We start from the raw sequence: 14872 nt of genomic DNA, 5'->3' as shown, positions 1-14872 counted from the left end.
TCCAGATGACCTCATGGTGCGTGTGACCACAGGTCCAATCACAGGTCTCACTAGTCAGATACACAATGTACATGACGTCATTACTTTGAATTCAATGGGATTAGAAATAAGACTGTATAACCGTAGCCCGAAGTACAGGGCCTCCAGAGATGTTAGAAGACTCTCTGTTTATTTCTGCCCCCCCCCCCCCCTTCCCGAGGGTAATTAGAAAACCCCTTTAATACATTGTTCCATAGATACCTGGCAGTGGAAAGTGACAACATAAGTGACTGGCTCCATTGCAGTCTATCAGTCAGGGGATCCAACTACAGGCAGTCCCCGGGTTACGTACAAGGTGGGTTCCATAGGTTTGTTCTTAAGTTGAATTTGTATGTAAGTCGAAACTGTATATTTTATAATTATAGATCCAGACAAAAAAAATTTTTGGCCCCAGTGACAATTGGAGTTTAACCATTTTTTGCTGTAATGGGACCAAGGATTATCAATAAAGCTTCATTACAGACACCTTACAGCTGATCATTGAAGTCTGGGACTATAGTAACATCCAGAGACTTCACCAGAGGTCAGAAGGGTCTGTCTGTAACTATGGGTTGTCTGTAAGTCGGGTGTCCTTAAGTAGGGGACCGCCTGTATATGTAGGGTGTTCCTTACTAAACCCCATTAATCTGTGGTGGTACTTAGGGCTATTTTCCTGATCACTCTAGCAGTTCTAAAATCATAGAGGGAATTCCTTCCCAGTGCCTTATTCCACTGATCTGTAATAGACGAGCTTCACTGCTGAGCATGTACATAAAGTGCAGCCACATTCATCTCATTTTAAATCCTAGAAAAGGACGCACATCATGTGACCTGGGAAGCTTTGATTTGCAGAACACAACCTGCTGACAGTCACAGTTAAAATGAAAGCTGGTATAGAAGATAGAAGGGGTAATGGTGAGTTTAGCTGAGAAATCGCCTCACAGCTCACCTAGTATTATTGTCTGCTCTTGGATCTCCACTAATATTATTATTGTCTGCTTTGGGGTCTCCACTATTATTATTATTATTTTCTGCTTTGGGGTCTCCACTATAATTATTATTATTATTGTATGCTCTTGGGTCTCCAATATTATTATTATTATTATTGTCTGCTTTGGGGTCTCCACTATTATTATTATTGTCTGCTCTGGGGTCTCCACTATTATTATTATGTCTGCTCTTGGGTCTCCAATATTACTATTATTGTATGCTCTGGGGTCTCCACTAGCATTACTAGTGTTGCTTCTCTTAGGTCTCTACTGGTATTATTATTATTGTCTGCTATCGGAGCTCCACTATTATTATTGTCTGCTCAGGGGTCTCTAGTAGTATTATTATTGTCTGCTCTTGGGTCTCCACTAATAATATTATTGTCTGCTCTGGGGTCTCCACTAGTATTATTATTGTCTGCTCTGGTGTCTCCAGTAGTATTATTATTGTCTGCTCTGGTGTCTCCACTAGTATTATTATTGTCTGCTCTGGGGTCTCCACTAGTATTATTATTGTCTGCTCTGGTGTCTCCGGTAGTATTATTATTGTCTGCTCTTGGGTCTCCACTAATAATATTATTGTCTGCTCTGGGGTCTCCACTAGTATTATTATTGTCTGCTCTGGGGTCTCCACTAGTATTATTATTGTCTGCTCTGGGGTCTCCACTAGTATTATTATTGTCTGCTCTTGGGTCTCCACTAGTATTATTATTGTCTGCTCTTGGGTCTTCACTAGTATTATTATTGTCTGCTCTGGGGTCTCCACTAGTATTATTATTGTCTGCTCTTGGGTCTCCACTAGTATTATTATTGTCTGCTCTGGTGTCTCCAGTAGTATTATTATTGTCTGCTCTGGTGTCTCCAGTAGTATTATTATTGTCTGCTCTGGTGTCTCCAGTAGTATTATTATTGTCTGCTCTGGTGTCTCCAGTAGTATTATTATTGTCTGCTCTGAATGCACAAGTTGGTGTCTGAGGGTATTTATTGCTGTATTGTGGTATTTTCAGTCTCTGGGGTGGCATTATGTGCTGTTCTGTGGCTATTGGTGTATCTAGGGCAGTGATGGCAAACCTTTTAGACACCAAGAGCCCAAACTACAACCAAAACCCCCATATTTTTCGCAAAGCGCAAATGTGACATTTTAAGCAGTAACTTATTACTCCCTGCTCTTTCACAGGTTCAAATTGTATAGGCACCTGAGGACACCAATACGGTAGAAAGAAGGAGAAGAAGTTTTTGGATTATCATTGTAGCTTCCTTCTAGGGTCCTGGGCTGCCTGGGACTGCAAGAGGTCTTGAGTCCTGTTTGGAAAACTCTACCCTGGGGTAATGGCCCGGGTGCCCATATAGAAGGCTCTGAGTGCCACCTTTGGCACCCATGCCATAGGTTCGCCACCACTGATCTAGGGTGTTGGTTACTGGTGCGGCCTCTTAAACTTGAGCAGTATGACAATATGGCCCACGGAGCCAATAAATGTTGCTCACCCCTGGCCTAAATCTTAAATTAAGAATAAAGCAAACATTTAAAGGACAAAATGTACTGATTTATTATATATTATATATGTGGAGTTGGTTCATTTTATCATGACTTTGACTCCACCAAAATTGTCACCGGCGCTGACTCAACAGCCCTGGTATTCAGCACGGAGCTGATCCTTGGGTGGTACCAGCAGGTCAATGCCCATCATGGGCACAGCCGGGCGACCTGCTTGTCCTGGGTGTAACTCCTTGTTAAAACCACAATGGCTGCACCCAGCTTTATTAACAATATGTGTGCTCAACCCAATAATTACATTTACATCATCGCAACGTGATACTACAACACCCTGAAGGTCCAGTCCAGGTGGTGCAGGTATTCAACACTGAAGAAGATGTCACGTAGGGGGAAAAAAACTAATTTTCATCCATATTTTAAAAATTCCTGGGATCCTTTACTTCAGTTGTGTCATGTGACTTCCTGTGTAAATCACATGACTTCCTGTTAGGCCCCACTCCATAGGGGAGACCACAACTTCCATCACAGTTACCGAAGATGATTACACAGGTTCCTGTCACAGTTACGATGGAGATGATGACAGTCCAGCCTCCCTGACTTTATACTGATGGGCTAAAGGATAATCACACTGTCCTCCCAGCAGGCACACACAGTAAAATCCCTAGCAGCCCATGTCATGTTATGCTGAGGCATCATGGGAATGATAGTAGAAAGCACAGATTAAAAAAAAACAGACATTTAAAAACTTTTTATTCAGTTTTTTTGGGGGTGAAGATGAAAAAAAAACTGTGCTACAGGTATTTAATTCACAAAATGGATGGGATTTGATCAGGTCCAACCCGCTGTGCTGCTTCAATAAATTGTCTGACACCCCTGAAGATAAAACTCACCCCCTATCCACAGGACAGGGCATTGTACAGACTGTACAAGGTATTAGTATCCCTTGTTGTCGGATGGTTGAAAACCATGGCTGCTCTCTTCCAAAAACAGCGCCACACCTGATCGTGGTCTGTGCTGGTATTGCAACTCAGCTGTATGTTATTAGTTGCAATTCCAGACACTATCCATGGTCAGAAGAAAAGCTGTTTTTGGAAACATGCGGCCATGTTTTTTCAACCTCTGGACAATCCCTTTAAGGGCGGGTAACAGGGGGGTCTCCAAGACACCCACACAGATATAACTAATGATTGCTGACCTATATGTCTGATAAATGGGAGTCTCACCTTGCCAAACAGCCTCCTATAGAGTTGAATGGGGAATAATGGCGGTGCACAATGAACCATCCCCACTTGCCCCGGCTGTAGGATAGAAGTTAGGAAACCCTCGTCCTCGACATGGGTGCAGGGAGGGACCTGTATCTATCAAATTTCTAAACTACATATCTTGTGGATATGTCATTAATACTAGACATGTGAATACCCCATTAAGATCTGTATCACATTCAGCAGGACATCCTGCTAGATGAAGGAGCAATACAGGTTCTACATCACAAAACTGCAATACAAATTACGGTCTACTTTTTAGGAAGATGATAAAAAAAATAATAAAACAGATAGAGGTCTGGGTGCCGTGACTGTCTATAAAAAACTCAGATCAAAAGTTTTATAAAACACCATTCAATTTTGCCTTTATAAAGTGTATGACTAATAATATCAATATAAACCGAGTCCCAAGGCTTTAAACCTCTTATACCTGGTGACTCCATATAACCCAGGGTCACGCCAGGTCACGGCACAATCACACCAGAGCTTGCACAGACTTACTTGATTAACCCATTCAGTATCTTGCTCTTCTTCCTCCTCCCTATAGTTGTGGTTTCCGTAAAACAAACCACAGGAGGAAACCCTATTATTATCTGATGTCACAACCTGAGCAAATAACTTCCTTGAGGTCTAATCTTAGAAATGGGTGAGATTAGGGGGTTCCACCCACAGACTACATGTGTCCTAATTATATAACACACAGATATTACATAACCACAAAACTAACGGCAAGACTCTGGAATCCAGGAACGGGGAAGGACACGGGTGACGTCTCATCTGCGGATACCCGAGATATTAATGATCCTATTAAGAGGCGGAGGACATGTGTGCAGAGCTATTTTAAGATCTCTGCTCCCTGTCAATGACTAGGCACATTCTGGATCACACCCACGGATGTTCACAGCTGAGGGGTTGTTACATTGGTATCTATGCTATAGAATTCCTTGTGGGATAAATAGTCCAGATACGACTCCTCTTTGCTACAATGTATCAGACATAGTGCAGGTTCTCCGGACTACAGGATATAAATGTATCATCTTCTCAATGTAAAAGGGGCTCATCTTAGGGTGGATCGCCCATGTGTTCCCGCTCTGGCAGACCATTAGGCGCAGCCCCAGCACTGCAGTAGTGATGCAGTAACATGCAGCAGAGAGGAGCGTGTCCTAGTATTGATCCTGCTTCTTGCATGTGCTCCTAGGGGTGAGATCCAAAAGATCACTTATGGGCTATACCAAAGATAGTAAATAACCATCTGGGATAGCCTCAGCCCATTAAAGGGGTTAATGATACTGATTACCCATCATTCCTTTCAGATCGGTAGATATCCATCATTCGGAATCCCCGCAGATCAGCTCCATTCCCTATGTAGAATCTGGTGCGTATGCCGTAGTTCCCAGGTCTTACCACTATGCAGGGAATGGTGCTGGAGAGTCAGACACCCTCTGATCTGATATGGAAGACCTATCCTGTTTTCAATATCATTATACTCTTTTAATAAGTTTAACAGTATGGAGGAATTTTATTTGATATCCGAAATATCATCTACATGTGAGACGGTACCCTCTGGAGGGATGACATGGACCCCCTGGTACATGTATAGCACAGGTAGACAAACTAAGAGACCAAATATGCCATCAGTGTTTCTGCAGAAAAAATCCAGCGCTGAGATACAAGAAGGCATTCCTTCCTGACGCTTCACTACTGAGCATGTACATAAAGTGCAGCCAGACTCATCTCAACTAAAAGCCTAGAAGAGGATGCACAACCCACCACATGCAGCCTAATAAGCCATGGGTTGTGTCCCACCCCCTGCTGACTGTCAGATCCAATGAGCACTTCCATAACTGATGGCAGCGGTGAGTGCAGTTGAGAAATACTTACTAGATGCTCTCCTGCCGCACCGCTCTGTGTTCTGACTTTGTATATGCACTGATTTCAGGATGCAGAGCAAAGTGGTCCCAAGAGCAGGAGAGGACCCAACACGGGACACAGAGCAGAGCGGCACATGGAGGAGAGAAGAAGCTGCAGTGTGGAGCAGGGAGAAGAAGAGAAGCTATGGAAGGAGAGAATTTATTTATATTTTTATCTCCAGCGCTATTATTATCTGCTCTGGGGTCTTCAGAGTTACTACTATCTGCTCTGGGGTCTCCAGCGCTATTACTATCTGCTCTGGGGTCTCCAGTACCATTACTATCTGCTCTGGGGTCTCCAGTACCATTACTATCTGCTCTGGGGTCTCCAGTACCATTACTATCTGCTCTGGGGTCTCCAGTACCATTACTATCTGCTCTGGGGTCTCCAGTACCATTACTATCTGCTCTGGGGTCTCCAGTACCATTACTATCTGCTCTGGGGTCTCCAGTACTATAACTATCTGCTCTGGGGTCTCCAGTACCATTACTATCTGCTCTGGTGTCTCCAGTACCATTACTATCTGCTCTGGGGTCTCCAGTACTATAACTATCTGCTCTGGGGTCTCCAGTACCATTACTATCTGCTCTGGGGTCTCCAGTACCATTACTATCTGCTCTGGGGTCTCCAGTACCATTACTATCTGCTCTGGGGTCTCCAGTACTATAACTATCTGCTCTGGGGTCTCCAGTACCATTACTATCTGCTCTGGGGTCTCCAGTACCATTACTATCTGCTCTGGGGTCTCCAGTACTATAACTATCTGCTCTGGGGTCTCCAGTACCATTACTATCTGCTCTGGGGTCTCCAGTACTATAACTATCTGCTCTGGGGTCTCCAGTACCATTACTATCTGCTCACTGTATTGAAGATCTGAAGATTACAATACTTACACATTACTATAATACTTGCTATGAGCCCGACAACAATACTACTACACACCAACAAGTATCTGCCTGACAGTAATATCCCACAAGGCAACAGTGATGTACTATAAGGCAACACTCCCATGTAATGTAGGACCAGACAACACTTCCTGGCAGTACATCATCCTCAGGTGTACCGCGACAACACAACATGATACTGTATGACAACAACTCATGCCACATGCTATACATACTAGGATAACACCTACCGTATGATAAAGACATGTACTATAACAACACCTCCTGTCAGTGTATAACACCTAATACCACATGCTATATTATATGATAACACCTCCCAGTCCTGTAATAACACAGCTCCTGTCACCCTGTATAAAACCCTCCTGTCACACCTCCTGTCACTATATAATAAGATCACAAGTTACACCGTACAATAACACCTCCTGTCACTGTATAACACCTAATGTCACATATCAGTATAACACCTCCTGTCACATACTAGTATAACACCTCCTGTCACATATCAGTATAACACCTCCTGCCACTGTATAACACCTAATGTCACATACTAGTATAACACCTCCTGTCACTGTATAACACCTAATGTCACATACTAGGATAACACCTCCTGTCACTGTATAACACCTAATGTCACATACTAGTATAACACCTCCTGTCACTGTATAACACCTAATGTCACATACTAGGATAACACCTCCTGTCACTGTATAACACCTAATGTCACATACTAGGATAACACCTCCTGTCACTGTATAACACCTAATGTCACATATCAGTATAACACCTCCTGTCACTGTATAACACCTAATGTCACATATCAGTATAACACCTCCTGTCACATACTAGGATAACACCTCCTGCCACTGTATAACACCTAATGTCACATACTAGGATAACACCTCCTGTCACTGTATAACACCTAATGTCACATACTAGGATAACACCTCCTGTCACTGTATAACACCTCCTGTCACTGTATAACACCTCCTGTCACTGTATAACACCTCCTGTCACTGCATATCACCTCCTGTCACTGTATAACACCTAATGTCACATACTAGTATAACACCTCCTGTCACTGTATAACACCTAATGTCACATACTAGGATAACACCTCCTGTCACTGTATAACACCTCCTGTCACTGTATAACACCTAATGTCACATACTAGTATAACACCTCCTGTCACTGTATAACACCTAATGTCACATACTAGTATAACACCTCCTGTCACTGTATAACACCTAATGTCACATACTAGGATAACACCTCCTGTCACTGTATAACACCTCCTGTCACTGTATAACACCTAATGTCACATACTAGGATAACACCTCCTGTCACTGTATAACACCTAATGTCACATATCAGTATAACACCTCCTGTCACTGTATAACACCTAATGTCACATACTAGGATAACACCTCCTGTCTCTGTATAACACCTAATGTCACATACTAGTATAACACCTCCTGTCTCTGTATAACACCTAATGTCACATACTAGGATAACACCTCCTGTCACTGTATAACAAATAATGTCACATACTAGTATAACACCTCCTGTCACTGTATAACACCTCCTGTCACTGTATAACACCTAATGTCACATACTAGGATAACACCTCCTGTCACTGTATAACACCTAATGTCACATACTAGTATAACACCTCCTGTCTCTGTATAACACCTAATGTCACATACTAGTATAACACCTCCTGTCACTGTATGACACCTAATGTCACATACTAGGATAACACCTCCTGTCACTGTATAACACCTAATGTCACATACTAGGATAACACCTCCTGTCACTGTATAACAAATAATGTCACATACTAGTATAACACCTCCTGTCACTGTATAACACCTAATGTCACATACTAGGATAACACCTCCTGTCACTGTATAACACCTAATGTCACATACTAGTATAACACCTAATGTCACTGTATAACACCTAATGTCACATACTAGGATAACACCTCCTGTCACTGTATAACACCTAATGGCACATACTAGTATAACACCTCCTGTCACTGTATAACACCTAATGTCACATACTAGGATAATACCTCCTGTCACTGTATAACACCTAATGTCACATATCAGGATAACACCTCCTGTCACTGTATAACACCTAATGGCACATACTAGGATAACACCTCCTGTCACTGTATAACACCTAATGTCACATACTAGTATAACACCTCCTGTCACTGTATAACACCTAATGGCACATACTAGTATAACACCTCCTGTCACTGTATAACACCTAATGTCACATACTAGGATAACACCTCCTGTCACTGTATAACACCTAATGTCACATACTAGTATAACACCTAATGTCACTGTATAACACCTAATGTCACATACTAGGATAACACCTCCTGTCACTGTATAACACCTAATGGCACATACTAGTATAACACCTCCTGTCACTGTATAACACCTAATGTCACATACTAGTATAACACCTCCTGTCACTGTATAACACCTCCTGTCACATACTAGTATAACACCTCCTGCCACTGTATAACACCTAATGTCACATACTAGTATAACACCTCCTGTCACTGTATAACACCTAATGTCACATACTAGGATAACACCTCCTGTCACTGTATAACACCTAATGTCACATACTAGTATAACACCTCCTGTCACTGTATAACACCTAATGTCACATACTAGTATAACACCTCCTGTCACTGTATAACACCTAATGTCACATATCAGTATAACACCTCCTGTCACTGTATAACACCTAATGTCACATACTAGGATAACACCTCCTGTCTCTGTATAACACCTAATGTCACATACTAGTATAACACCTCCTGTCTCTGTATAACACCTAATGTCACATACTAGGATAACACCTCCTGTCACTGTATAACACCTAATGTCACATACTAGTATAACACCTCCTGTCACTGTATAACACCTAATGTCACATACTAGGATAACACCTCCTGTCACTGTATAACACCTCCTGTCACTGTATAACACCTAATGTCACATACTAGGATAACACCTCCTGTCACTGTATAACACCTAATGTCACATACTAGTATAACACCTCCTGTCTCTGTATAACACCTAATGTCACATACTAGTATAACACCTCCTGTCACTGTATGACACCTAATGTCACATACTAGGATAACACCTCCTGTCACTGTATAACACCTAATGTCACATACTAGTATAACACCTCCTGACTCTGTATAACACCTAATGTCACATACTAGGATAACACCTCCTGTCACTGTATAACACCTAATGTCACATACTAGGATAACACCTCCTGTCACTGTATAACACCTAATGTCACATACTAGTATAACACCTAATGTCACTGTATAACACCTAATGTCACATACTAGGATAACACCTCCTGTCACTGTATAACACCTTATGGCACATACTAGTATAACACCTCCTGTCACTGTATAACACCTAATGTCACATACTAGGATAATACCTCCTGTCACTGTATAACACCTAATGTCACATATCAGGATAACACCTCCTGTCACTGTATAACACCTAATGGCACATACTAGTATAACACCTCCTGTCACTGTATAACACCTAATGTCACATACTAGTATAACACCTCCTGTCACTGTATAACACCTAATGTCACATACTAGGATAACACCTCCTGTCACTGTATGACATCACCTAATGTCACATACTAGTATAACACCTCCTGTCACTGTATAACACCTAATGTCACATACTAGGATAACACCTCCTGTCACTGTATAACACCTAATGTCACATACTAGGATAACACCTCCTGCCACTGTATAACACCTAATGGCACATACTAGTATAACACCTCCTGTCACTGTATAACACCTAATGTCACATACTAGTATAACACCTCCTGTCACTGTATAACACCTAATGGCACATACTAGTATAACACCTCCTGTCACTGTATAACACCTAATGTCACATACTAGGATAACACCTCCTGTCACTGTATAACACCTAATGTCACATACTAGTATAACACCTAATGTCACTGTATAACACCTAATGTCACATACTAGGATAACACCTCCTGTCACTGTATAACACCTAATGGCACATACTAGTATAACACCTCCTGTCACTGTATAACACCTAATGTCACATACTAGTATAACACCTCCTGTCACTGTATAACACCTACTGTCACATACTAGGATAACACCTCCTGTCACTGTATAACACCTAATGGCACATACTAGTATAACACCTCCTGTCACTGTATAACACCTAATGTCACATACTAGTATAACACCTCCTGTCACTGTATAACACCTCCTGTCACATACTAGTATAACACCTCCTGCCACTGTATAACACCTAATGTCACATACTAGTATAACACCTCCTGTCACTGTATAACACCTAATGTCACATACTAGGATAACACCTCCTGTCACTGTATAACACCTAATGTCACATACTAGTATAACACCTCCTGTCACTGTATAACACCTAATGTCACATATCAGGATAACACCTAATGTCACATACTAGGATAACACCTAATGTCACATACTAGTATAACACCTCCTGCCACTGTATAACACCTAATGTCACATACTAGTATAACACCTCCTGTCACTGTATAACACCTAATGTCACATACTAGGATAACACCTCCTGTCACTGTTTAACACCTAATGTCACATACTAGGATAACACCTCCTGTCACTGTATAACACCTAATGTCACATACTAGGATAACACCTCCTGTCACTGTATAACACCTAATGTCACATACTAGTATAACACCTCCTGTCACTGTATAACACCTCCTGTCACTGTATAACACCTAATGTCACATACTAGTATAACACCTCCTGTCACTGTATAACACCTAATGTCACATACTAGGATAACACCTCCTGTCACTGTATGACATCACCTAATGTCACATACTAGTATAACACCTCCTGTCACTGTATAACACCTAATGTCACATACTAGTATAACACCTCCTGTCACTGTATAACACCTAATGTCACATACTAGTATAACACCTCCTGTCACTGTATGACATCACCTAATGTCACATACTAGTATAACACCTCCTGTCACTGTATAACACCTAATGTCACATACTAGTATAACACCTCCTGTCACTGTATAACACCTAATGTCACATACTAGGATAACACCTCCTGTCACTGTATGACAACACTTAATGTTACATGTCACTGAATAAAGCTCCAGGTGTACACATGGTAGTCAAGGTCCATCCTACTACACAGTATGACAGCAGCACCTGCCTCCCTATGATAACACTCCCTGGCACAGCGCATGATCGCTCTTTGTCCCCGCACACAGCTCTGCTGCTCCCATTGTCTGGCTGCGGTGGTGTAGCAGTGGTAGTCGGGACGGGCAGCACTCACCCATGGTGATCTCCTGGGCGAAGGCCAGTGATATGAGCAGCAGGGGCAGCCCCACGGCGATGCACGACACGATCTTGTCCACCGCCAGCTCCAGCCGCAGCCCCTTGTACTTGGACTCGGGCGGGTCCTTCAGCAGGAAGTCGGAGAACACGTACTCGGTGGCGATGTGTGCGATGGCCATGTCTGCGGGCGAGCGGGTCACCGGGGCGGCGAGACAATCACACCCGGCTCACCCGGCGTTACCGCATTACTGGCCCCTCGTGTGACTGAGCAGACGGGGCGGGGCGTGGGGGCGCGTCCGGGGGCGGGGCAGTGAAACCAAACACAGCGGCAGCGGCCAATCACCTCTGCTTGTAGGTAGAAGCGGGAGTGAGGAGGAGAGGAGTAGTAGTCCTGGAGCTCGTGTTCACAGTAGTCTCCAGCCAGGAGCAGAGCTGTCACAGCATTAACCCCTGTCTACCTGGCATAAGTGGCTACACATAGCTTCTAAGGTTGCATTCCCACCTTGCGTTTTTGGTTGCATGTTTTTGCTGCGTTTTTTTGTTTATTGCCATTAAAAGAATGTATAAACATGGGTTGCAATGTTCAACTGCAAATACATTCTCCATGATTTGTCCTGCTTCTTCACAAACTTTACTACTTCGAATACAGTGATAAAACGCAATCGGCAAATGCACGAGGTTAAACGCAACCGCAATCAAAGCTTCCAACCGAGTATGAGAACGCAGCACATGAGAAGGCGTAGGCTGCATTCACACTGGGCGGTTAGATTGCGTTTTGGTTTGAGGAGACAAGGTTTTCCTAATTACAAGGGTGTTAACATTTGCTTCTACAACGCACGCTATAACATCACGTTAACCGCACACATTAAGGTAACAAACCAAAAAGGTTAACACATTGGGGGATCCAACATATCACTTCATGTACCAGCTTATGACAAAGCCCCCCACCATGGCGGATACATCATGAGGCGTAGACCTTATGTCGTTTCCGCTGGCAGTAAAGCTACACTGGACGCCCTGTGCCAACCCACTGTGCCCATTTATGACAGGATGCCCTGTGCCAACCCACTGCGCCCCTTTATGACAGGATGCCTTGTGCCAACCCACTGCGCCCCTTTATGACAGGATGCCCTGTGCCAACCCACTGTGCCCCTTTATGACAGGATGCCCTGTGCCAACCCACTGTGCCCATTTATGACAGGATGCCCTGTGCCAACCCACTGTGCCCCTTTATGACAGGATGCTCTGTGCCAACCCACTGTGCCCCTTTATGACAGGATGCCCTGTGCCAACCCACTGCGCCCCCTTTATGAGAGAAACCCCCGCTCTAGCCCATTACACCGGCGCATGTACCCCTTTATGGTGGGTGTGAAAGTGGCCTAGTCCCCAGAATAATTGCATTGGCAGATTCCTCATTGTTGGCAATCCTCCATCAGTTAGAGAACGTCATGGCAACTTCACCTGGCCAGGACTTGTCACTGCAGGATTTGATACACTTCCCCCCAGTATATAGGTAGCCAAGGCCAGCACATGCCCCCATTATATAGATAGCCAAGGCCAGCACAAGCCCCCAGTATATAGGTGGCCAAGGCCAGCACATGCCCCCATTATATAGGTAGCCAAGGCCAGCACATGCCCCCAGTATATAGGTAGCCAAGCCCAGCACATGCCCTCCATTATATAGGTAGCCCAGGCCAGCACATGCCCCCAGTATATAGTTAGTCAAGGACAGCACATGCCCCCCAATATGTAGGTAGCCAAGGCCAGCACATGCCCCCAGTATATAGGTAGCCAAGGACAGCACATGCCCCGATTATATAGGTAGCCAAGGACAGCACATTCTCCTTAGTATATAGGTAGCCAAGGCCAGCACAAGCCCCCCAGTATATAGGTATCCCAGGCCAGCACATGCCCCCCAGTATATATGTAGCCAGGGCCAGCACAAGCCCCCCAGTATATAGGTATCCCAAGCCAGCACATGTCCCCCCAGTATATATATAGCCAGGGCCACATATTCCCCCCAGTATATAGGTTTCCCAGGCCAGCACATGCCCCTCAGTATATATGTAGCCAGAGCCACACATTCCCCCCCCCCCCCCCCCAGAATATAGTTATCCAGGGCCACACATGCCCCCCAGTATATAGTTAGCCAGGGCCAGTACAAGCCCCACAATATAAGTGTACCACAGCCGAACAAAACAATATATATACATATTTATACTCACCTACCTACGCTCCCTGCAGCCTCCTCACAGCTCACATGCTACTCCTCCTCCAGGACGCCGGCAGCCTGACGACACTGCTTCCAGTGTCCTCTCTGTGTCGCAGATGCGACTGCCGACGTCACTGCTTATCCGGCGGCTCCACCTGGGTCACACAGAGGAGCAGTGGTAACATTGCGTTGTCTGCATCCAGTAACCTGCGAGAGGTGCATCTTAAAGACGCAGATACTGCTGATCACTATTGAGGGCCGAGACAGCCCTGATTTCGATTTACCCTGTAGATAGATAAACCAATGTCAAACTTTTATCTTTCATCAAAACTAAACTTTTCATTGAATCCTCTGGTTCTGACTTTCGCTATCAGAGTAGCAGAGGTGGTCCGGTGTCGCCTGTCACTTTGCGGTGTTCTGCGCTTGTCAGATATGTCTTACTCATTGCATTGATGTGTAAATAACTCGATCGATGGAGATCAAGTAACAGGGTGATAGGGAAATGATAATGCAGCTGCTTCACTTCTCGTCATCCTCGCTGCCGGCTCTGATCCAGATACTAAGGAACAGATTGTGTTATGTGATCCGAGACTTGGAAAAGAGCAGATGGATTGAAAGGGTTTCCCAGAATCAGAACTTATCACCTGTCTGATAAC

At 43.9% G+C, this 14872-nt stretch overlaps 1 protein-coding gene across 1 annotated transcript in view; it reads right to left on the bottom strand.

Annotated features, from left to right (window-relative positions):
* PANX1 (pannexin 1) overlaps positions 1–12303 on the bottom strand; it is a 31769-nt gene extending 19466 nt beyond the window's left edge. The window contains exon 1 of the mRNA XM_072134133.1: positions 12003–12303. Coding sequence (XP_071990234.1) covers positions 12003–12183 — 181 coding nt within the window. The 5' untranslated portion in view covers positions 12184–12303. The remainder of the gene's footprint in view (positions 1–12002) is intronic.
* Positions 12304–14872: the final 2569 nt, after the last annotated feature.

Source organism: Engystomops pustulosus, chromosome 2 (assembly GCF_040894005.1).
Source record: "Engystomops pustulosus chromosome 2, aEngPut4.maternal, whole genome shotgun sequence".
Taxonomy (NCBI): Eukaryota; Metazoa; Chordata; class Amphibia; order Anura; family Leptodactylidae; genus Engystomops; species Engystomops pustulosus.
Note: the sequence above shows the minus strand (reverse complement) of the source record. Positions and strands in the feature narration are given on the sequence as shown.